This window comes from Callospermophilus lateralis, chromosome 4 (genome assembly GCF_048772815.1).
Source record: "Callospermophilus lateralis isolate mCalLat2 chromosome 4, mCalLat2.hap1, whole genome shotgun sequence".
Taxonomy (NCBI): domain Eukaryota; kingdom Metazoa; phylum Chordata; class Mammalia; order Rodentia; family Sciuridae; genus Callospermophilus; species Callospermophilus lateralis.
In genome coordinates, this window is record NC_135308.1 from 148,181,255 (window position 1) to 148,208,106 (window position 26,852).

General features: G+C 35.3%; 1 protein-coding gene across 1 annotated transcript in view; it reads right to left on the reverse strand.

The window, feature by feature from the left end:
- Slc5a8 (solute carrier family 5 member 8) overlaps positions 1–26,852 on the reverse strand; it is a 49,394-nt gene that overhangs the window by 16,248 nt on the left and 6,294 nt on the right. Inside the window, exons 3-9 of the mRNA XM_076853234.2 lie at positions 25,467–25,518; positions 19,091–19,158; positions 17,976–18,130; positions 8,052–8,192; positions 5,058–5,187; positions 2,216–2,304; positions 1,227–1,339 (exon numbers count right to left, since the gene is read on the reverse strand). Coding sequence (XP_076709349.2) covers positions 1,227–1,339; positions 2,216–2,304; positions 5,058–5,187; positions 8,052–8,192; positions 17,976–18,130; positions 19,091–19,158; positions 25,467–25,518 — 748 coding nt within the window. The remainder of the gene's footprint in view (positions 1–1,226; positions 1,340–2,215; positions 2,305–5,057; positions 5,188–8,051; positions 8,193–17,975; positions 18,131–19,090; positions 19,159–25,466; positions 25,519–26,852) is intronic.

Here is a 26,852-nt window from a genome sequence, read left to right on the forward strand (position 1 = left end):
TTAACTACAGGGATTTTAAAACTAAGAACTATTGTGTTATTAATTTAATCCTCCATAAACATTTGTCTATAAAGGAAGGCTCAAGTTTCTGTGTTCAGCCTGCCAGATCTCTGATCCGGACAATAAGGCAGGAGAGGAGACTCATAAAACATCAGAAATTGGACTCTGCCTACCTTCAGCATTCATTTTTCCTGGGAAGGGGCAATCCACACCAGGGGATTGAAATCTTAGACCCTCATAATCTCCATTAGCATCCCCAAGATTTTCTTGTTAAACTTGCAAAGCAAGGTCACTTCAAGAAAAATATATTTCCTCTTCTACCAACTTATTTTATCTAAATTTCTTTATGGAAATTCTCCAGCCACCACCAGTTGTGTCAGGCTGTGCAGGCCATGGGATTTTTTTTTTCTTATTTTGATTTTTGGTATTTTCCATATTTTCTCCAGGTACATCTGTTGCTTTTAGAACTAGGAAACTATTATTCCCTCAAACTTTCTTATTTTGAAAAACTCCATCCAGCAAAAATTACCTGAAATTACCATATAATTTCCCATGCTCAAATTCAAAATATAGAAAAAAAATGAATGGGAAATTTCTTATCATGTAAAATTAATACATTCCTTATGTTTTGTTATCCTATCTTATTTATACTAGTACCCACTACTTTGCTAAGTACATTAATTATTTGAAAAGAGTTTCTATTGCAATGATTTTTCAGTGCCTCTCAGTCCTGATATAAATAGTGTTTCCAATATGTTTAGCTTGATTCTTCTCCATTTATAGGTTATGAACAGTCACCATTATGGTCAAAATTATTGAAAAAACATTCAAATTATCTGTCCTGTTCTTGTTTATGATGTTCTTAAAGCTTATTACCAACATAATGAGTTCATAAAACCATTAAAATTGAATGAAAAAAAAGAATGAAAATCGGACATATGTTAGCAAGTTGATTTGTTATTAATCATCATCAAGGACAGCCAAATAGATCCCTGGGAATTGTTCTGGATGATCCACCAACAATTAAACCTTTGAAATATCTCCCAAATCTTGGTTACAAATATGGTCATGTCTGCATTAAGCCATAGGAAATACACACACACACACACACACACACACACACATACACACTCAGAGGTACTATATTTCTTCAGATGAAAAGAATTTCTAGTACCTCAAAAAAGTAATCTCTGAGCTAAAATGGAATTGTGAATATAAAAACTTACTCATTCCTTGGGAAATCCAAGACAGAGACCTTTCTGAGAGTGACCGGAAGCGAGGCTTGATCAGATCTTCCACAGTTACAGCTGCTAAGGCATTAATGCTGGAAGACACTGTGCTGAAAGGGGAAAACACAATTTTAAGTCATAATATTTTAATTTTGAAAAATACTTTTGGGGGGAATAAAAAAGAAGGAAGCAAATTGACACTTCGAAAATGTAACCAGATTGCCAAATTATCTTCAGTGATCACAGCATCCTCTTTCTGGAAGCTGTTACCATCCAAGAATGATTCAAACAACAACCACAGGCTAAATAGTAAAAGAAAAAGGGTAAGTTAATGTTTCCTCTACTTTCCAGTTAACCCTCTGTCTATAAAAAGAATCTACATATATTACTCAGTTTTATCTTGTAACAATATTAAAATATGTTTTTTGTACATAGAAAAGACTGTCCTCAATCCTCAGTAATATATGCCCTAAATATCAATCTTATTAATTTATTAACATATACTGTACATGTTGATGATAACAATCCCCTGGAGCAAACATAAGAAGAAAGTGCAATTAGTAAGTTCAATAACAAAACACAAGACTATATATACAGTGAATATTATTCAACATGTGAATAAGAAATCTAATTCTAATTTGTCAGTTGACTATGCTTCAGCCACATGCATGCTTTAAACATGACTATAGGCACCCATATTTGATGATCAGTGAAAGGAACCTTCAAGTGATCATTTCTGTGACCCTATAGGATATGCTATGGTATATTAGAGATCAGAAGCCAGGTTGAAAGTGGGGTTTGACGACAAAGGGTGCTACTCCATAAAGATAAGAGAGTCAGACCAACAAGAGAGGATACATGGAGAAGTTTGCCTGTTTGGTATCATCTGTTTCATGTCTAGAATGCAGCTTTTTCACCCAAAGTAACCGACAAGAAAAGAAAGATGCCTATAGGAAATAACATGCTCACAGGGTCATATTTCATACCTCAGTGTTCCACTGTAAGCACAGGCCACAAAAAGTCCAGGAACTCCTGGATAATCTTGCAGAATATCCAGTACCAGATAAGGCATGAGCTGAAAAATTCCAAAATTTATGCCTAAAAATTATTTGTTATTAAATAAAATCAATGAATAGATCTAATGTATCTGTGTTTTTTTCATAAATAGGAGCCACTTCACATAACTAAAATTTTCAAACACATAAAACTTTAATAGCTTTAATTGCTAACACTTAAAGAAACAAAAAGACAATAGCTAAGTACATAAGCTGTGGAGTCAGATAGATATGGTTTTGGTTACTTAATTTCTCCAAACCTAGGTTCCCCCATCTCTAAAAAGGGTAATAAAATAATAACTCATAGAGATACCATAAAAGGGAAGTTAAATAATCTAGGTAGATCTTTGAGAACAGAACATGGAATATAATAAATGCTCAATAAAAGCAGCTCTTAGTTTATTAAATAGTAAGAGCCATTCTTAAGGAAACATTTTACACATATCTGTGTTTAAGAAAGTAGCATCCTCTTTGTTTGATACCTCAAAGCTATTTAATGAACTTCAGTCACTGCTCAAGACTAAAGACCAAATTTAACTTGCACATAGTGATAGGTAGAGTGTGACCTCAGGAAATCTCTGAAATGTGCTCTTTTCAGAAAGTTATTGATATCAAGTGCTTTCTGATAATGTAAATGTTTAAAATAAAGATTAAATAAGGATGGGCAGGTATGTGACTTTAGACTATATTTATTACTTGGCCATCTTTCTGAAAAATTACTTTTTGAATCAAAAGAGTCCTGATTGGACAATTTGATAAAAAGTATGCTTCATTTGCATTGAGCCTTTATTGATTACTTGTCCCACAGTGAAGAATAGAAGTCATGCTCTATCTTATCAGCTTCTATAGCCTCTATGGTTTCTTTTAGCAACAGTGTATGGATGGGAAATGGAAGACCTTTCTCCACTATTGAAAAGATCTCTGTTATTTTAGAAATACTTCCTTCACCTTCTCCGAAGCTTATAAATTCTTTACTCTCAAAAAAAAAAAAAAAGAAAGAAAAAAGATATAACTTCTTCCCAAATGAAATCAAGACCCAATTTTCCCAAGATACTTTTAAAAGTTTAAATAGTATTCCATCATTAGCAAAAGTAAAATATCTATCATTAGTATCATAATGAGTCCAAAATTTTTTACCTTATATCAATTTCCCCCAAAAAATAACCAGTATGAAGGAATCATACTCTGAATGACTCCCTCAGATATAAGTAGAATCAATTAGATAAGGTTGCTAGGCAAGAAAATAGTAAAATTATATCTAGCACTAGCTGTGCTAGCCCAGGCTTTGTACCATCAGTGTAGTGGAGACATATCTTTGCACTTTTGAGGATAACATTCGATCTAATCATCCACTGACTCTGTCTAATTTAGTATTGTGTCCTCAGTGAATGTCCTAGTTGAATTCATTCTTAACTAACAACACAGTGCTAGAAGCATCTATTGTGGTGGTAGTGGTGGGAGGGGTGGTCTCAGCAAGAATTCTCTAGATGCAAGAAGCAAGATGCTTTGAATATAGTGTATAACAAGGAGTCTCAAAGGTAAGATGTGCTGGAGTTTTTTTGTTTGTTTGTTTTGTTTTGTTTTATTTTGTTTCTTGCCCCAGGGTAAGGGAAATACATATTGAAAACATTCTTTAAATCCTTTAAATCCTTGATGATAAATACTTACAAAAATCAAAAAGTTCTTGATTTGAAAGAATATAACAAAAAAGTGCCTCCATCTTCAGGGTATATGAGAACTTCAGAGGCAATGTTTATCAAACAGGTCACGTTAAAATGGGGTTGAGACATGCAGCTTCAAAAGACTGTCATTTAATCATCCCACAAAGATGCATTTTTCTTGAAGTAAATAATGCATTTGCATCCACATAAAATTGAGTCTGTTTTCATCCTATGAGGCCCCTGGATGCTGGATGTAAAGCAAGTCTTAGTAATTTTGGCAAGAACACAGGCTTTTTGGAGTCAGGTACTCTTGAATTTGAATTCTAGCTACACTTTTTGAAAGACAATGCATAGCACAGAGGTTCTCAGGACTCCAGTGGCAGCCTGTCTGGGTTTGAATCCTGGCTCCAGATTTATGAGCTAGTTACTTTAACTCCTCTCTACCTTAGTTTCCTCATCTTTGAAAGGGAGATAATCATAGTCCCTAACTCAGAGCACAGCTGTGAAAATAAAAAAAAAAATAAAATTTATATAAAGCACCCATGATGGTACCTGGCCCATGGTATCTGCTAAGCACTCCTAGTTATTCTTATTTATTAGCCTCTCTGAAATTCATTTTATCATCTATAAAATTAGGATTACAGGCTTGTGAGAATTAAATGAAGCATGAAAAACTCTGGACACAGAATCTCATTAAATAGTTAGTATTCAACCCGTGTTTACTTACGAGATCTGTTTCTCTTTGATTTAAAAACCAGAAGATAAATTGTTTATAAGTGAGCAATCTAACATCACCCACCAAATGTTCCACAGGACCACAGTGGTGTATAGACTTTTTTTCAACTATGTTTACATTTCTACTCCTAGCCCTGAGTTATTTCTATTTAACACCTGGCCTGAAATTTTTCCGGTATTTAAACATTTTAATGTTAGATACAGCACTCTTCATTCTTGCTCTATCTGCTAAAATACATTTTGGCCAAATGCTTTTGAAATATGGTAAAATTGTGCCCATTTGCTCTTTCCTATGAAGACAAGAACTCTTCCTCCCCCTGACAGATATGCTTTTATAGTGTTTCTAATGCATGTGTGAGGAAGACATGGCGTCAAACCTGGTCTGCTGCAGACACTTTCTTGGCTGTCCAAGGGTCACAGTCATGGTACCTGGAATACAGGGCAAGCCCACAAAATACTGAGCAGACGAGGATTATCCAGAGTCCCACAAGATTGATGTAGAGAGACCTAAAGAAGGGAAAAAATGCCTCAATTTGAAATTGTAATTTCTATTCCCAAGATTAAGAAAACTATTGCTCTAACAGGAGAGAGCTTCAAGATAATATTCAACAAATGTACATTATTTTTTGGTTAACGAATTACTACTTTTAAAATCTAGTCTAATCTTCTGCTTCAACATATATCTGGAAATATTTATAACAGTTGGTGTTTTCCACTGAATGAGACTTGCCTCTTGGTTGGAATTCCATGGGCATTGGTAGCTTTATAATGATATCTAATTATACTAGCCTGGGTCCTCATGTCATGAAGTAAGTATTTTAATAGGCAACAGAGCAGTAGATGTTACTCATTTTCCCTTTAAAAGTAATGTAATTATAAACTAATAAGTATGGTTAGCATTTATATAGCTACTCACCAAACTTGTTTCAATGTAGTTCACAAGACCACCCATTTAAGTATGAAAGAAAACCTTGTGTTCCCTGAACAGGTTTTTCCCAAGTCAAGTTCAGCATTATAACTTTTACTGCGTGCTCCAGGAGAGTTTATACTCAGCCCTGAGCATACATACTGGCTCTGCATATGGGATCTTGAACAAGTAATCTAGACTCTGTGATCCTTAGTTTCTTCCCTTACATCTAGAGATACACTGCCCCTGTCAGAGAGCTATAAGATTAAACAAAACAGTATACTTCATATAGCACAATACTTGGCATATAATAAATACTTGTTAAATGATAGTTATGGCTATTATTGATGTAAATGTCATTGAATGCTGTGTCTTATAATCAGTTGACTAGTAAGCATTTCTCTCCTCAAATGTTATCTTTCTATGGGTCTGGAATGGAAAATATTATGAACTACCTTAGCCTGAAAATAGGTATGTGCCTCAAAGTCATGCCTCCTTCTCTTAAGGAAGTCTGTACCCAATAACTAGAGGATTCAGAGGTTTAAAGGCCCAGTCCCCTTACTCTTAACTTGGGACCAGTCTGAAGTCCCCAGGTTCAGAGCTCCCCTTGTGGCCTCTACTGAGACTACATTACAGTCTACCCTCTCCCTCTGGCCAATCCTGCTTCCTGCCTTCCCTTATATAAGTTGTGGCTCCCTAATAAACTCTTGCATGTTAATTTTCATCTCAGAGTCTGCTTCCTAGAGAACCTGCTGCAATAGGTACCAAGCAACAGATTGTAGCTTTTTCCCTTAAATTCACTAGTTTCACCATTTTTCTTTTTTGTCTAAAAAGTGCAAGTAACTGTATCTTATCTCCAAATCATCAAAATTATACTCACTCTAATGTTCAAACACCTCCCTCACTCATATCTGAGTTCAATGCTGCTAGAATAAATTGTTTTATTAAACTTTAATAGTATTCAAATAGGCTTGATTATCCACGTTATTGTCCCTTATCAGTCAATAGCAGTAGGCCTAGGCAGCAGCATTAGAAATCAGTGGAAACGGGTCTCCTGGGATCAGATAGTCTTCTTGTTTAGGAGACTTATTGGGTTATCTGAAGGAACTTGATTCAGTTATAAAATTGGTTTCATATTCTAAAAGAAACCAAAGAGGAAAAACTTCCTTGGCTGTCCAAGAAAGTGGACATTTATACTTAATAATTGACATAAATAATTGATACAATTACTTTAGGAGCAACCTTGGCTTTCACACAGATTAGAAGTCCAACAGACTATCATATCTATATATAAATTACATTATTTCAAGACTTAAAATGCCAGAATTCCTAAGCTCATCTTTGAGGAATTCCATATCCCGTTATTAAATCCACATTCACATAGACCTTTCATTGTGGAGTTTTCCAAAGACTTAGATAATTTCTAAACCAATTTACTCTGAAAAATTGACTCCTTTGAATATAAATAGAATTGCCAGGGGTTTTTTTCCCACTACCCCAACTATCCTGTGCTTTTAATCTATTTTGAATTTTTAGGTCCCTAAATGCATGTAAGCAAGTCAATCTTATTTGCCAACATGGGGAATGGGGATCATCAACCTGATATGAGGCCAGCTACCATCTTATAGTCTTTGCTCTAGCCAAGAACTGCTTAAGAGACTCTAGCCCTGCTGGCCTTACTACCCTGTGCTTTTGCCCAAATCCCCCCATCTACCTGTAACACCTTCCCACTCTTCTCCACCTTCCCAGATTATGATCATCCACTCTGCCAAGTCAACAGGACTCTCCACCCACCCTCTGCCTTCACATTAAAACAGCTGAAGTAGAAAAAGGAATTAACACTTACTAGACCCCACCATACGTGTGCCAAGCACAGTATTTTTAAAAACTTTCCATGAGAAGTATAGTATTTCTTACACTCATTTCGTAAAATTAGAAACTGAGACTCAGAGAGAATAAGTAATTTGTCCAGGATCATTCAAGCAGCCAACAATTCAAGAAGGGTTATAAAGTCATGGCTGAGCTTGAAAATAAAATATAAGTTACTATATATATACTTTGGAACATTTCTTCTGTTATATTGTTTTATGGAACTATTATATCTCTCTAGTATTATTTCATTTTTATATACTTGATATTATGTTCCCTTATGACAAGGGCCATGTATTTATATTTTATCCCCTAAATATCCTTATAGAAATGGATGCATAAGAACTGCTTATTTATTTGATAAAGTTTGTTTTACTTAATAATTGACATAAATACTTTCAAATATCTAATTTTAAACCTACAGTACCACTTTGTTCTGCTTGGTCCTTTTGTAATCAAGTATATATATATAACTTATCTCTTGGAATTTCATGACACTAAAGATTTAAACTTGAGTTAAACTTGACTTATGGAATGAATTCCCACAAAGACAATTAATAGTTACTAATGAGTCATACACCATAATTTGGCTTACAGCTTTGCCTGCAATCTGCTTTTACAGGAAATGTATCTCTGTACTTGTGACTGGTTGGTACCGTAGATGCTGGTCCATGTGAAAGTCCCTCCTATAATAATTGTCCAGAACGTGTGTCTTTGCAGAGGGTTAGGATTAAAGCTAAAAGAAAAGAAGCAGAAAACAAAGCTGAACTATTGACAAAGGACTAAAGAAAATCTTTCTAGATTATTTTTGGATACATATATCTCTAGACATACACAAGGATGTACAAATTTATTAAGTAATATAAAAGATGGAAATATTTCTAACTTAAATTCCATGAAATAAAAATTGTTGTTTTAAGAGATTTGGAAATTCAAGATAGGATTATAGATAAATGAATGTTCTGATCATTCTGAGCATTTAGATAAGTTTTTCTCCCATGGTCTTAGTAAACTATTGTAAATGAAGTCTGCCATACTGCAATCACAGGAGAGAGACAGAGACACAGAGAGAGGTATTCCTAAGTGCACCACAGCAATAAATATAGTACTGAAGTAAACACAAAACTAACAGATTTTGCGCATATAATTCCTCTTTTAGTACATGTACAGTCATAGTTTTAGTTTATATTCATGCTCAAGAAATAGTTTAAAGATTTTCACTTGCTAAAAGTAACATATATCATTATAATCATATTTTATTAAACTATTGTGTGCACAAGCTAAATATTAATAGTTTAGAACTACTTAATGACATGTACATCCGTCCAAAATGTTGTTATAAAAAAAGCTTAACCTGGGGCTGTGGTTTTGGTTCAGTGGTAGAGTACTTGCCTAGCATGTATGGGGCACTAAGTTCTATACTCAGCATCACATATAAATAAATAAAGGTCCACCACCAACTAATAAATTATTTTTTTTAAAAAAAAGAAAGCTTAACTTCTTTGTTTGAAATATCTCTTAAACCTTTTTAATATATTAGCATGGAGGGATTCTGTTCATTTGTGACATATAATATAAATTTTAAAACTTTCTTCGAAATTAGCTTTTATGGATACTTCATGAAAATTATAAAATTCTGCAAATCTATTTCAAATCAGTTGAGTAAAGCATAGTGACTTTATACATATTTGAGCATTTCTTTGGAAATTGAGAGCCTCTATCCTGTTGTCTAACATTTAATATCAAACTCTAAGAACATTGGCCCTTTCTCCCACAGACCAGCTACAATATTAGCTAATTGAAGTCAGTACTCAAAAGGAGTCAATGAGCTATCTGAGTTCCCTCAAGATTTCCAACACCCAATTCTGTGATTTTCATCCTTTTCTTCATTCATCTCAGAGTGACATTTTGTCCACCATATTCTCAAGACAATTCAGAATAAGAAGGAAAACACTTGAGAATTCTGAATTACAATAGGGCTTTTCATTATTACTTAATGGTTGGCAATCTTCCAAGTTAAGGTCACAAAAACACCTAATTTTATTTTTTAAAATCTCATATTGAGGGCTGGTGCTGTGTGGCTTAGTGGTAGTGCACTTGCCTGGTATGTGTGAGGCACTGGGTTTGAGTCTCAGCACCTATATAAATAAATAAAAGTCTATCAACAACTAAAAAAATATTTTTAAAAAATCTCGTATTGATGTATAAACTATCACTTCAATGGCAGAGATGTGTATTCTTTGCATAAAGTGACATTTATCTTGCAGAAAATGATTGGTTTCAGCCTGGCCTTCTAGGAAGAGATTCAGGAATAATCAAATCTCCTAAGTTGCATTGTTTCCAGCTCCTGACCTCCATTCCCCCCTCTTCTGGTGAGCACAACCCAGGTTTACTTTGGGGAAACTCTCATTTCTCCATTGTAATCTAAATGGCTATCTATCAGTCAAAATGGCCATGTTTTGATTTCATTTGGGTTGAAATATCTTAATTTTCCATGATTTTTATTCATGTGTGTATATGTGCTTCTGGGGATCAAACCTAGGGCCTTGCACATGCTATGCAACCATTCTGCCACTGAGCTATAATCAACCCTTTAAAAATATCTCTGAAACAAAGTCTCACAAAGTTGTCCAAGATGTCCTTAATTTGCAACCCTCTTGCCTCAGTCGGCCAGGTAACTAGGATTATAGGCATGTGCCACTGCACCTGGCTTCCACTTTTTTTTTTTAAACAGCACAGCTGTTTAAGACATATTATATCCTGTGCTACACTGTCACTTGAGGTATCAGCCAAAACTTTTCTAATCAATTTTCAGAAATAATATACAGGGGTGCTGTGAGCCATAGCCAAGTAGGAATGATGCATGGCAATTTCCTTGTCAGCCTACCCAATGTTGCTTAGAGGGAGGACTCTCCATTGTGGAAATGGGCTTGCCTTGGACCCAGGTCATTTGCAGTGACATTGCATGAAAAAGTAACCCTGCTCAAGGACCAGGGCGGATCCGGGTTTAGGGCGGTTCCAGTTTTAGGGTGTGGATCCTGCTGGGAATAGGGCGTATCCTGCTGCCTCAGGTGCCTGCTCCTTGAGTTCCCGTTGAGTTCTTGTGGGATTCAGAGAGTATTTGGGATGCAGAGCCCGGTGGAGGTGGATTTTTCCCCAGAACGTGCATGTAGAGTGCAGGTGACAGTTCGAGAATAAAGAGTTGCTGTTTGAATCTACAAGGTGTGTGGTGGCTTGGTTATTTTGTGCCCAGCCAGACTGCGACATTTGGTGGCCTGTACAGGCAACGTCTGAAGCTTAGAGGTAAGTAAATTGCTCGCCCCTTAGGAAAGGCGAGAGAATGGGTGACCATTTCATAAAACTATGTGTTCTTGTTTTGATTTATTTTGTTTTTGTTTCAAGCTAACTATCCCTAGAAGTTTCTCAGGCAAACTGGGAAAAATGGTTGGGTCAAGGTTTGAAGTTTGTTGACCCCAAGGAAGAGAAAATTGATACAACGATTTTTTATTCCATTTTTGTTTCATTCATTTTCGGTTTTGTTTTGTGTTATCTTATTGGGTTGCGTTATCTTTATAGTAGATTAGAAATTAGTAAAAAACAAACTGAAAGAGTGTTAAGTAAATTGTTAGAGGTTCAGACCATGGAGAAAGACATTTTAGATCAAGCAAAAGAGAAGGTCTCTGGAGCTAGTCAGACAGAGGAAGAAAATTTAAAGGAAAAGGGGCTATTAGGAAAAAGGCTATAACAGGAGGCTTCTACTAACTCCGCTCTATCACCAGAGAGCGTAATTCAACCAACAGCTCCACCTATGGAGACAGCTGAGTGGCCCAAAAACCCCGTAGCTGATAAATGGGATCCTGAGACAGGACCTCAAAGATTAGCATGCCCTGTACTTGAACAGGTAGGAGGGCAGCGAATTCCCCGTGCTTTAGATTTCAAAACAGTGAAGCAGTTAAAGGAGGCTGTAACAACCTATGGTCCCCAAGCACCCTTCACGGTAAGCATGGTTGAATCCATTACCAACTTGGACATGACGCCAGCAGATTGGGCTAGCATATGTAAATCTGTGCTAAATGGAGGACAATATTTGTTATGGAAGGTTGCCAATGAGGAATTTTGCGTGGAGACAGCTAGGCGAAATGCAGCAGCCGGTTACCCTCAAAGAAATCTAGATATGTTGTTAGGAAAAGGACCTTATGAAGGTCAACGTCAACAAATTGAATATGATCCTGCTATATATGCACAATTGCTGCAGACACAGTTAGGGCATGGAAGACTTTACAAGGACATGGAGATTTACAAGGTCAGCTATCTAAGGTAATACAGAGAGCTAATGAACCTTACGCTGAATTTGTAGATAGGCTTATTCAAATAGCTGCCAGAATTTTGGGGGATACAGAAAAAACAATGCCATTAATAAAACAACTGGCTTATGACCAAGCAAATCATTGCTGCAGAGAGGTTATTAGACCATGGAAACATGAAGATTTAAACACATATATTAATATGTAGAGACATTAATGAAAAAGGGCAAGTCTTGGCAGCTTCAGTTCAACAGGCTTTAGATGCCAGGCCAAAAACTTGCTACAATTGTGAACAAACAGGACATTTTAAAAGGAATTGCCCCATAGGAAAAGGGTTTAACAAAACTAGGTATCAAAGGAATAGAATACCGGGTATTTGCCCGCGATGCCATAGAGGGAGACATTGGGCTAATGAATGCCGTTCTCAAACCACCATAGAGGGTACTCCCTTATAAAAAAAACAGACAAGGACCAGGTATTTACCCACGATATCGTGGAGAAAGGCATCAGGCTCCCTTGCCAAAAAATGGACTGGGGGACCCAATGCTCCGGGGCCCACAACCACAAATATACGGGGCAGTGGAGGAACCCAGCAACACCATCAGGGTAGTGCCCAGGACACATTGTCCATTAAATCCCTCATCAGACAAACCAGAGGGAGCGCAGGGTTGGACATCTGCACCTCTGCCAGAGCAGTACTAACTCCAGAGATGGGAGTTCAAATCATTCCCACAGGGGTAAAAGGACCTCTTCCCCAAGGAACAGTAGGCTTATTATTGGGATGCAGTTCTTCTACACTAAAAGGATTTATGATAAGTCCCGGGGTAATTGATCCCGATTATGTAGGTGAAATAAAAATTATAGCTAGTTCTCCAAGAGGTATATCAGTAATTTTACCAAGAGATAGAATAGCACAGTTGTTAATAATACCCAGCCTACATGATAAATTTTCTAGTCATAGTGTAGAAAGAGGTTCCAGGGGATTAGGCTCCACAGGTATAGATTGGGCTATGCTATCTTTAAATTTAGATTCTCGCCCAATGCTAAAACTAAATATTCAAGGACATGAATTTAATGGGCTGCAGGACACAGGTGCTGACCTTAGCATCATATCTCATCAAGAATGGCCAAAACATTGGCCATTACAACAAGCCAATCAAACGCTTCGAGGCCTAGGAGTGGTGACTAATCCCCATAGAAGTGCAATGGTATTAGATTGGAAGGATCCTGAAGGATGTGAAGGAACTATACAGCCATATGTATTGGATCATCTTCCTATAAATTTATGGGGACGAGATGTCCTAGATCAATTAGGTTTAACGTTAACAAATAACATCAATTCTAATGCACCCACTACTAGGGCTAGACAAAGTTTTAGGAAAGAAAAAATATTAGGAGAACAAGAACAAGGTATAGCAGCACCAATTCAAATAGATCAAGGAATAAATAGATATGGATTGGGTTTTCAGAAAGAGCCACTGAGACAATCAAAATTACTTGGAAATCAGAAAGACCAGTGTGGGTTCCTCAGTGGCCCTTGACTAAAGAAAAGATACAAGTAGCCCATGACCTGGTCAAACAACAATTAGCAGAAGGACATATACAACCTTCCATATCTCCCCATAATACTCCCATTTTTGTCATCAAAAAGAAATCTGGTAAATGGAGATTATTGCAAGATTTAAGAGCCATTAATAATGAGATGGTTATTATAGGACCTGCTCAATCAGGGATTCCTCAATTGTCTGCTTTGCCAAAAACCTGGCATATTTTAGCTATAGATATTAAAGATTTTTTTTTTCAATTCCAATTCATCCTGAGGATAGTCCATGTTTTGCATTTACTATCCCTGCACTAAATCATGAAGGTCCTGATCAGAGATATGAATGGAAAGTATTCCCTCAAGGGATGGCTAATAGTCCAACTATGTGTCAAATCTATGTTAACAAAGCAATCCAGCCACTTAGAAATAAAAATCCTGAACTACAAATATTTCACTATATGGATGATGTATTATTAGCACAGAAAGATAAAAACACATTGCTGGAATGTTATGCCACACAAACTTATTAAAAAATTATAATCTAGAGATAGCAATAGATAAAGTACAATTAAATTTTCCAATTAATTATTTAGGAGTTCTATTATCCTCAACCATGGTCCATCCACCAAAAATTCAAATATGAGTAGATCAACTCAAATCACTTAATGACTTTCAAAAGTTATTGGGAGACATAAATTGGATAAGGCCTTGTCTAGGCATACCAACAGGAGAGTTGGGACCTTTATTTGATATTCTAAAAGGTCCATCAGATCCAAATTCACCCCGCATGTTAACTCCTAAAGCAAGAAAGGCATTAAAAATTATTGAAACATATATAGAAAATATGCATTTGGATAGAATTGATATAAGTTTGCCTTTATTATTTATTGTATTACCAACAAAAAATATTCCTATAGGAGTATTTTGGCAAGAAGGTCCATTATTGTGGATACATTGATCTTATTCTCCTAACACTATTCTTACTAGGTATCCTGAGGATGTAGGACAATTAATACTCAAAGGAATAAAAGCAGCGAAGGGAGTGTTTGGAATTTCTCCCAATAAAATTATTACTCCATATACTATGGATCAAATTGATGAGTTAGCTAATGAGTTAAATACTTGGGCAATAATCATGTGTAAATCTAATGTTTCATTTGATAATCACTTACCATCTAATCCTTTGTTGTCTTTTTGGTCTAAGCAACCTGTAGTTTTTCCAAAAATGACAAGAAAAACCCCTATCATGAATGCTCCAAATATATTCACTGATGGGTCAAATAATGGTACAGCAGCAGTAGTTACCCCTGATCAAACTTTTACATTTTTAGTACCCAAATAATCAGCTCAAAAGGTAGAGCTTAATGCAGTATTACAAGCTTTTGTGATGTTTAAAGATTCTGAACATAATTTATTTTCTGATAGTAAGTATATAGGTAATGCTATAGTATCCCTTGAAGATGCTGGTAGGATTTCTCCTTCCTCTACTGTTTTATCTTTGTTTTCCACTATACAAAGTCTAATCTGGGACAGAAAAGATCCATTCTTTATAGGACTTATCAGGGCACATACAGGATTGCCTGGAGCCCTTAGTTTGGGCAATGATTTAGCAGATAAAACTACACATGACATACATATTTTCTCTACACTAGAAGAAGCTACAAATTTTCATAAAAGGTTCCATGTTAATGCTAATACTTTACAAAAGCATTTTAAAATAACTAAGGAACAAGCCAGACATATAATAAAACAATGTCAAAATTGTCTGACCTTTTTACCACAAGTTAATCTTGGAGTCATTCCTAGAGGACTGATACCTAACCATATTTGGCAGATGGACGTCACACACTTGCCAGAATTTGGAAAATTAAAATATTTGCATATTATAGTTGATACTTCTTCGGGATTTTTGATGGGCTCCGTTCATGCCAGAGAAAAAACTAAAGATGTTATAGTTCACTGCTTACAAAATTTTGCCACTGTGGGCATTCCAAAACAGTTAAAAACAGATAATGGTCCTGGTTATACTTCTACCTCTTTTAAACAATTTTGCTCATCATTTGGCATTACTCGTATAACAGGAATCCCATACAATCCACAGGGACAAAGCATAGTTGAAAGAGCTCATCAAACTATTAAAACGTACTTATTAAAGCAAAAGGAGGGAATTGGAAAGGGGTATACATTCCCCCAAAGATAAATTTAAAATAACCCTTTTTACTCTAAACTTTTAAAATTTGGATTCATCAGGACTTAGTGCTGCGGAAAGGCATATATATCCAAAAAATGTACATAAGCCTAAGGTACTTTGGAAAGATATTCTAACAGGATAATGGAAAGGTTCTGACCCAATGATTGTCTGGAGTCGGGGTTCTGTTTGTGGGTTTCCACAGGGAGAAGAGCAGCCGATTTGGATTCCAGAGAGACTAACCAAAGCAATTTCTACAGACCAAAAAGAAGATGATTTGACTCAAATCCATAACAGCTGATATCCAGAGCTCCAGCTTGGCTATTCTTACATCTGCGACAGTGATTAACCAGGATGCTTTTTTCAATATCTATTTTATTATTGCCTTTTCCCACATCATAAAGTTCTATTTTATTTTTTGAGCTCATACAAACCTAGGTTAATGTTTTTCTGATCAGTTTTATTTTTTGACTGTGGAGTTTTTAAACATTGCAATGGAGATTTCACCTATGTAAAGCTACAAGGCCTTTACTATTGTCTTATGTGTTGTACATTTGTGTGCACACTTGTGTTTTGTGTTGTACGTCTGTGTGTGCATATGTCCATATATCATATATGAGGAGCGCTCATGAAAAAATGGATCCGAATTATTATTTTTTTATTCACGTGATTTAAATGGTTTAATTTAAATTAGGTAAACAGCTGTTAAGATTGTTTTTAAACAATTGTTTATTTAATTTCACCTTTCCTTTTCATTATATTTAATAATTCTGTTCAGGATAATGTAAATTGTTCAGAAAATTGTTTTCTTAGTACCTGTTGGAATGTTACATAATTTCTTTTTAGCATCATTGCCAGAATTCCTATCTTCATCCCAGTGCCGGTGAAGACAAAGATAAAATCAAACTACAGCTTCTATGATAGCTATTTCAGTAAACTGTATAAACTGATGCATCAATGAATAATAACTCAACAAGCAATGCTCAATCAAGGAGTTGATTTACTTTGGGAGGAAATGGACATATTGATAGATTCCTTCACTTTGAACTGCTTGCAGAACTTGCCTGGACTATGTATCACTTGTATGCATTGTGAACTATCATTTGGTGCAGTGAATTGTGGTAGTGCTGGCATATCTTTGCTGATGGTGTCACCAGTGATGCAATTTTTCCAAAGGAGCCGTCAATTGGCTTGGTGTCATGGCATTTCTGTATCCTCCTCCCTTCTACTAGTGATGGTCTAAATTTGGGGGCCAACAGAGATGAGGCAAAGAACCTCACCCCCCCACACTGGTGCATAGGCCTATCCACAAGTATGGCTGTATGCTGGACGGTAGTCAGTGACAGGTATGATCCAATTGCAGTGGTATCAACCTAAAACAGGAGGCTGACGCCTAGAGGTCAGTTCATCTAATGACGGGTAAGGACCATATGTTGAATTGGACAACCTAACAGGCACCGTCCCTAAGCCACATTGCTTGTTGTTTAATTAATCAGAAGTGGGGAGATGCTGAGAGCCATAGCCAAGTAGGAATGGCGCATGGCAATTTCCTTGTCACCCTACCCAATGTTGCTTAGAGGGAGGACTCTCCATTGTGGAAATGGGCTTGCCTTGGACCCAGGTCATTTGCAGTGACATTGCATGAATGTTTGAGAAAGGTAACCCTGCTCAAGGACCAGGGCGGATCCGGGTTTAGGGCGGTTCCAGGTTTAGGGTGTGGATTCTGCTGGGAATAGAGCGTTTCCAGGTTTAAGGTGGATCCTTCTGGGACTAGGGCATATCCTGCTGCCTCAGGCGCCCGCTCCTTGAGTTCCCGTTGAGTTCTCGCGGGATTCAGAGAGTATTTGGGATGCAGAGCCCGGTGGAGGTGGATTTTTTCCCCAGAACGTGCGTGTAGAGTGCCGGTGACAGTTCAAGAATAAAGAGTTGCTGTTTGAATCTACAAGGTGTGTGGTGGCTCGGTTATTTTGTGCCCAGCCAGACTGCGACCCAGGGGCACATACCTAAAATAATAATGTATAGTGATAATATGTCATATTAACATACTACATATTGCCAAGATAATTCAAAAGAGAAATCCTTGGCAATGTGTGGAATGAAGAATGATCAAAAAGGAATCACTGCCTTTTAATATTTGTCTCCCAAGAGACATTCTTTTCTTATTTTTCCAATATCTTTTCCCTTATCACCTTATTTCACTTTTCAACCTGTTCCAGACTTTGTTTGTCTGCAAGAAAATAATTTCTTTTTTCTTTTCAGGAGGAAGTATTATCCTAACACCAGGCAACTAAGAACCATATGACTACTTTAGCCACCTATAAAGCTGGTGGGATTCTCACACATTTACTCACCAGTTTCAACTTGCTGCATCAAATCATTAGTTGTTTGTTAGCTTGCTTTCTAACATAAACCTACTATTTCAATAAAGGGAAAACAAAAGGTATATTCTGTTAACTGTTATCCAAGAGGTAAATAGCAACTTACTTCCAGAAGTTTAATCTTCCACCATTATAGGCATCATTTAAAATCCCATTGATGCCACCTTGAATCACTGCAGACTGTATAATCACAGATGAAAATCCAGCTATCATGATTCCAACTTGAAAAACATCTGTCCAGATAACTGCTTTAAGACCACCCTTCAAGGAAAAAGTGTATTGGGATTAATGCTTCTGTAAAATATCATTAAGTGTCTACATACTTATACACTGTGCTGTACAAAAGTGAAGCAAACATGGATCATGAACAAGAAATGCACTCAAGAGAGATGATCAGGTTGGGAGAATTTTTAAAATTCCAGAGCTATTTAAGCCAAGCTTTCAGGCATAAGCACAGGCAAAGATAGAAAGTTCTCCCAGTACAGAAAATAGCTTGGGCAAAAGCATAGACTGGTCATACTACATGGCCTGTGAATGTGGGGAGATATGTATTTTAGAGTGAAGTGAAGTGGCCTGGGCAGATGCCTAGGAAGCAAATTCAGAGTTGAATTGCATAAGTCAACATTGTGGAATTTATCCTATAAATAGGGCTGATTTCCAATCAGTATGCACCCATATTGGTTGTTGAAATACTAAAATCCTTTTTTCACAAGCCTTTCTAGCTCCTATGACCTGAGCATCATAAGTCCCTGCCTGAGGACCACATCTTCTACAATATCCAACAACTAAAGGGTTGATACCTAGAATACCAAGATCCCATAAGATTTGCACCAGTGCTAAGGATCAGCACCTGTGCTAATACCAGTGTCCTACCATAAAGTATTTTTTACATATTTTGTCACTCTTCCCCCTATGGACAATGGTAAGTTATCATAGTTTTCTGTGCTGAGAAAAGCTATAATTTAATAGCAGTAAGGAAAATCAGGAGATAATAGGAACCAATGCCACAGGTCATATGAAAGAAAAAATTTCAGTTTAATCCATGTTCTATAAAGAATCAAATTTTACCCCAAGCCAATGTTTCTTACCAAAGTTAGACTGTGGTACTCAGGAACAAAAGAGTAAGTCTGAACAACCAGATTGCAGTACACAACTACTAGAAATTTCAATTTTGCAAATCAAGTAAGTAGATTAAAAGGGGAAATAATATATTTGACATACCAGCGTGCAGTAGAATGTGCAGACCACCCCAGTTGCCACTACCGCGCCCCACAGATCAAATCCTGTGACTGTAGAAGAAAAGAGCATGCATACATAACTAAAATATGCATAACAACACTTGTCAAAAATTATCATGGAGGAACATGATCTCACTGACTGAGCACCTACCTCTATACCCACTTGCCTAAAACTAGAAAAAAAAATCTCATGTCACACAAATTATATTTGATGAGTTAATGGACATGGTTGTAAATTCTACTCTCAGACACCATACCCAGATTCAACATTTGCTAAATTTAATATGTAGAAAAGCATGTATGTTGTATCTAATCTAAGAAAGTGATACTGTGAAGTAGCTGTTCAGACTGAAAGGGTCAAGATATTTACTATCTTTCCCCAGTAGACGTGGTTCAGATAGACATATGATTTTGCCAATCCTTGAAAGATACATGCTTATTAAAATGGGACTTAAATGGAGAAAAGTATATATAGTTTGATCCTATTTATCTGAGAAGTGAAGTCATTTGTTACATTTTTGAAATGGAAGGATAAATCTAAAACAAACAGAAAAATTAGCTACCAATGAGAGAGGAAAGAAACTGGGTAGAGTCGTCAGGAATATAAATAAATTCGACTTCTCGGAACATATTTTGGTGTGTAGGCATAACTTTAGAACCACATATATATTCTATATAATTATCAAAAAATAAAATTAAAAAATAAACTCTTTCAAAGTGAGAACAAAATGAAATAAATTGAACCTAGTTATATATCAAGTTTGTGACATAAACACACAGAGAACACTATGTCACAAGACTTTAAAACAGTAATTTTTATAAATCCTTACTGGGACACACTCTAAGGAAAAAAGAACTACAAAGAACAAAATTTTACCATTTTTTCCATCATATTATTAGTTACAATATTGGAATTTCTATTCATCCTCAATAGTTCTCAACTTTGCACAATAAAATCACCGGAGGAAACTTGTAAATCCCAATGACTGGGTCACTCGATAGGCCAATTAACTCAGAATTCTGGGGTTAGAGACCCAGGAATAAATATTTTTAAAAGCTCCCCAAGAGTGTGCCCAATGCACAATCAAGGTTGAGAAATCAAGAGACAACCTGAAGAGGCCTCTGCTAAAAAAATTGGGACAATATCAGCATCAATAATAATACCAATCCATAATGGTATGAAATAACATCCAATCTTTAAGTCATAAATTCATAATGATGATATTTTTTAAATCTAAGCCCTTAGGAGGATAGCAGGAAACCAATTTATTGTATTTTATTTATTTGGGGATGTTGGGATTGAACCCAGGACCTTGTACAGGCTAAGTATGTGTTCTGCCATTGAGCTATACCCTCAGCCCTGAAGCTTATTAATTTTAAAATTGATAAGCAAGTAATAAGACATTTTTCTGCCTTTCCTGTACAAAGTATTTTTCAGAATAACCCAATAAAAAACAAGATAAAGTTTCTCTTTAGAGAAGTGTTTCTTTTAATTAATAAAGAAGAAATAATAGAATTAGAATGTCCCATTTTATAAGCCCCAATTAACTAATAAAACTATAGTTTATATACATCACCTAGGAAATATTTTCAAAAGGTTGCACTGCAATCTAAAATGCAGCCTGAAATCTAGCTACTACTATTTACAAGAAAAGCCAAGGACTTGAGAAACATTAAACCTGATGTGTGAGCAATCAGTAAAATAAAAATCCTGGAAAACTTGATAGAACAAATAACATAGTTTCTGCAAAAGATAAATATCAAGGGGATAAAAAAGATGAAGTAGGTTATTAATTAGAGAGACTTGAAAAAGAGCTTCATACTCTATTCAGTAAAAACTGACAGAATGAGAAAAATGCAAAAATCAGTAGCTATATTTCTAAATTTGAAGTGATTGACAGAACAAGTTTTCAAAAATCTGCCCAAGATACAGAATATTTGAAAAACATTATTAACCAACAATCACACAATATACATATTCTTTTCAGGAGCACGTGGAATGACAGAAAGAGAAACCGTATCTTGGGCCATAAAGCAAATTTCAATACATTCCAAAGGAATAAAATCATAATAGTTCTCTCACTAAAACAGCATTAATTTAGAAATCCATAACAAAATAATACATTATAAAATTTCCAAGTATTTGAAAATCAAGCAACACATTTCTTAATAATTCATTGATAAATTGTAAGAGGAATTAGAAAATACTTTTAACTGAATGATACAATAAGAATGTAAGCCTTAAAAATCTGTGGGATGCAGACAAAGCACTGCTTTAAAAGAATGCAAACTTTAAATTGTTCACATTATAAAATAGGAAAATTTTAAAATCAGTCACATAAATTTCTACCTTAAGAAGCTAGAAAAGCTAAACTTGAAATAAGCAAAAGAAAAAAGAAAAAATATATTCATAAAAATGATTTAAAATGTATCTTAACAGTCACAGGAATAATTAGAATGGCCATTACTAAATATATAAGCAAGGATAAAAAGAGGATATTCCAGATAATTTAGTGACAACTAAGTTGGTAAATTAGAAAGATGAATGAATTTTCTAAAAAACACAATTTATCAAACTTTATTCCTAAGAATTAGGAAGCATTAATAACTATATTTAATAAAGAAATCGAATCCATAAATCAAAATCTTTCCACAGAAACCAATAAACATCAGGCCCAGATGCCTTCTCTGTAAACTCTATGAAGCATTTAAGAAAGAAATACCCAACTTTATACAAATTCATTCAAAAAATATAGGAAGGAGCCAGTCATGGAGGTGCATGCCTGTAATCCCATTGGCTTGGGAGGCTGAGGCAGAAGTTCAAAGCCAATCTCAGCAAAAGTGAGGCATTAAGCAACTCAGCAAGACCCCATTTCTAAATAAAAATACAAAATAGAGTTGGGGGTGTGGCTCAGTGGTTGAGTTCCTCTGAGTTCAATACCTGGTACCATCCCCAAAAGATATATAAGAGGGAACACTTCCCAACTCATTTATGAAGCTAATATAGCTGATACAAAAATCTGACAAAGAGGGCCGGGGTTGTGGCTCAGCAGTAGACTGCTTGCCTAGTAAGTGCAAAGCCCTGGGTTCGATCCTCAGCACCACATAAAGATAAATTGTATTGTGTCCAACTACAACTAAACAAACAAACAAAAATCTGACAAAGACATTATGGGAAAAGGAAACTTCAGAGTTCCCATGAACTCTAAAAATCATTAACAAAATATTAGCAAATTGAATTCAGTAATATGTAAAAGGGATAATACCTTATGATCAAGTGTGGTTTATCCCAAGAAGGCAAAACTGATTCAACAATAAAAAGTTAATCAATGTAACTTCCAACATTAACAGTGCAGTAAAAGAAAGGAAGAGAACTACGAGGCAGAAAGATTAGAAAATAAGTAAAAGTGTCTCTATACATGAACAACATAAAAATCCTAAGAGATCCCAAGAGCTTGGAAGGCTGGAGAGAAGTATTTGAAGTTTAGATCCAGCCTCAGCAATTTAGCAAGGCCCTAAGCCACTTAGTGAGACCCTGTCTCAAAAATCAGAAAATTTTTAAAAGGGCTGAGGATGTGTCTCAGTGGTTAAGCACCCCTGAGTTTCATTCCCTGGTATCAAAGGAAAAAAAAAAGAAAGAAAAAGAAAAAGAAAGAAAGAAACAGCAGCAAAAGAAATCCTAAGGGATCTCCACAGATGAACTTGAATTTAAAAGTAAATTTAGCAAGTTCTTATGATAGACCATAAAAGTCAACTGCCTTTTTATATAATTGCAATAAATAGTTGAAAATTATATTATGAAGCATACTATTTGTAATAGTATAAGAATCAGTTACCTAGGAATAAATCTGAAAACTATGCCCAAGACCTAAATATCAAAAACTACAAAACATTACTGCAAGAAATTTTAAAAGACCTAAGTAAATTGTTGGACCACCATATAACCTATTGAAAGAATGTCTGCTTCTGTCAAGTGTCAGTTCAAGTTTTCTGTCCATCTTTTACTAGATTATTTGTCATTTTAAATTCATGAGCCAATAAGCTCAACAACAGTAGTCATCAGGAAAAATACAAATTAAAACTACAATACAATAACATATAATACCTACTAGAATGGCTAAAATGAAAAAAATTAATTCCAAATGTTTGCAAGTAGGCTGAATGACTGAAATTTTCACATAGTGTGGAATGGGATGTAAAATGGTACAAACATTTGGAAAGCTATTTGTCAGTTTCTCCTAAATTTCATACATATACCTAACCTGAGTTGGTCAGAATAGATGTATGTTTAACTTTACACCACTTTCACGAATTTCTTTTCCAATAGGAATGAAAATAGATGTCTAAAAACAAAACAAAACACACACACACACACACACACACACACACACTCACAAGCACACGCCCCACTCATGGTGCCAGAATGTTCTTGGCATCCTTAAAACTGGAAATAATCAGGTGTCATCAGTGGGGGAGTAAATAAACAGATTTTGGTAGATGAAATACCACTAGCAATGAAAAGGAATGAACTATCAATACATGAAGCAACATGAATTAATTTCAAAACATTGTGCTAACTGAAGAAAACAGATACAAAAGGGTTCTATATACTTCTACTTAGATAAAATCTAATACCAGGGAAAACTAATTTATGGTCATAAAAATTAGAGAGTAGTTGCTTAGTGAGGTTTATTAGAAAGAGGCAAGAGCAAAATTTCTGGGATTCAATGATGAAAATATTTTAGATCTTGAGCTGGATGGTAGTTATGGGACTGTGCACAACTGTTAAAATTCACCCAAATGTATACTTGTGCCCTATACATTTTATTACATATAAACTATACCTCAATAAAAAACTGGTTTTCAATTTTAGAAAAAAGATATATTCAACAGATATATCAATTAATTGCAATTATACAAGCTTATTTGGATCATGATTCTAATAAACACTGAAAAAAAATCAGGGAAATCTAAACACTGACTTAATATGAAATTAAGAAATTAATTTTAATGTTTTACTTATGAATATGGTACAGCTCTCTTTTAAAAACAAGCCCTTGTTTTTAAAAGACATACTGAAGTATAAATGAAATAAGATTTCCATTTACAGCAAAATAATCTAATGAGGGAAATAGAGAGTGAATTAAAATTGACCATGAGTTGATAATTATTAGTGTAGGGTGGTGGGTACATTAGGATTCAATGCACTATTCTCCCTATTTTTTTAAAGCTTTCCATAACACCAAAAGAACATTAAAAAAGGTTTCACCTAGAGAATACTGAATTTCAATTCAGTTAAATGATTTTTTACTTAGCTTCTGTTGCACACCAAATACTGTGACTATGTCTTTAAAACTCTAACATCTTTAATTACACTTAAAATCAATAGGTAACTTATAAAGTTTATAGCTCAGTTCTTGACATTGGAAATAATCCATTCCTGATGTGGGTAATATTGACACTGAACATACCTGGCATTCAGAGTTCAAGAGCACATTCTATAATGGAACTCTTCTTTTATAATGACACTGCTGCACTTTGTAAGTGTAGGTGATAATAACTATCAGATTCATCATAAAACAAGGAAAACAAAATAGGGACTTAGTAGGTTTCCTCTATATTATATTAACTCCAGGAATTGCACCACATTCTTAACCATCACAGGGTCCACTTGTCCATTTCACAAGGAAGTTTTAGAGATAAACTCACTTCCAACTGATAAGAATTCAAAGGACATGGGGTTTCCCCAAAGCCTTTTGAAAATATGAACTTTTGCTTTAATAAACTCTCCCAATCTCTCTGTTTTTGTCAACTCAAATCTAGAGTCTAGGGAATCTGTTGATCAATATGATCTTCATAGGTATTTTATGATAATTTTATGATAATTTTATGTCTTCTTGTCACTAGGAACCCGATATTTCAAACCACAGAGCTTTCTTTTCCAATATGGACCATATTATGAGTAGAAAAGCTGCTCTCCCTGCCAGATTTTACCATGGACCTGAGCAGTACACTCTTGGAAATGGACGCCAGGTAATAGACACAAAAGAGAGAGTTCAGTCATTCATGATGTAACCTATAGGGGGCATTTGTTCTGAAGAAATGGCTGCTGGACACATCCCAGAGTGACACCACCCAGTGCCAGGCTTCCCTATTACTAATTAAAGACATTCTGGAGATATTCATCCATAAACCCAAAGAAGCTAGTATAGACACTAAACCACCCTACTCTTCTCATAAAGCTAATATGGGTAACTGGAAATATTTCTTCATCTCTCCATCTTCCCAAAGAGAAATTAGGGCTTACTGAAAATGAATCCTAAACTGGGAGTTATGTGACTGGGTGATCTAAAATGTACCTTGATTCAAAGCCAGGGCAGGAGCATAAATAACAATTCCAGTATAAAGGATCTAAAAGGGAAAAAAAAAGAAACTCAAATGAATTACATATTAACTACAAAATAAACTATTGATTATTCCTGTAAAGTCAATTATGAATTAAAACAGCAGTTTCAATATATCTAATAAAATTCAAATAACTTGAAAAATGTTAAGTAAGTTTAATTGTTCTTTGGTGGTATAGTCACACAAAAATCAATTATGAGCAGATTTTTATAAAAATACAATTTTTAATGTGGTGATTTGTGCAAATGTTCACTGACCCATCAACTCAAACTTGAAATAAATTTCCCTGATTTAAAACAATTAATAACGAAGAAAAACCATAACTTTAGAAGAGAACACTCTTACTCTCCAAACTATTGCTAATCACGATCTAATTGATGTTTTAAAAAGTAACATTTTTAAAAAGTAACATTTTTAAAAGTATCCAGTTTAAAGTTTTAAGTTTGTGTGTACATTAATTAGACCAAGTGTAAATTTGCACTAAAAACTCTGAAAGCCAACAAAAGCCACAATCCATCTTTTTTATATTATTTTTCATTCATGCATCCAACTTATATTTATTGACCTGTGTACACTTGTTGGATGAATTCAGTCTTTCTCAAAATATCAGTTTCATTGCATTGATCTTTTAAATATATCACACACAGGCTAATTCCAAGAGTATTCCATAAAAACACATTATGGTAAAAATATATTATGTACCATCTGAATGTTTGATCATACTGCATGGGTAAGTATACGGAAATAAGTCCTTTAAGTGGAAAGTGATAAATATCTCTTCTTTTTGCAAGACTGAGCAAGCTTTCCAAAGTCATTATTCTGTCCAAGCTGAAGATATGAATGAGACAGGCTGCCTTCCTAACAATGGTTCCCACTTCTTATTTCTGTTGACGTTTTTAACATAAATACATAGAAGGTTTCAGCAGTTGACAAATGCAAGCTATCAGCCTTCAGCTCTGTATTAAAATCCCTGCTAGATCCTAAAAAGCACCTTTCTTTTACTCTGCAAGTATTAAGAATGGATAAATTTTAAGTGACATAATTTGCAAAGATATAAAATGGAATAGAGTTAAATAACTTAGAAAGGCACTCTGAACTGCTGGAGCAAATGCTTCAGAAACTTTTGACTGGAGAAAGAGTATTGTTATTAGGAATAAGAATGAAAACTCCTTCCTCAACCTGGATGGGCGAACTCAGGCTTTAAAGTGCTTAACTGCCAAGAGGAAGGTGGATGTAAATGATGAGACAATGACTATGAAAATCCTCCAGCAACCGGATGTAGAGTAGGAAGTAAAAACATATCACTGACTGCATGGCAAATCCTTGCTTTCCATTTGTGT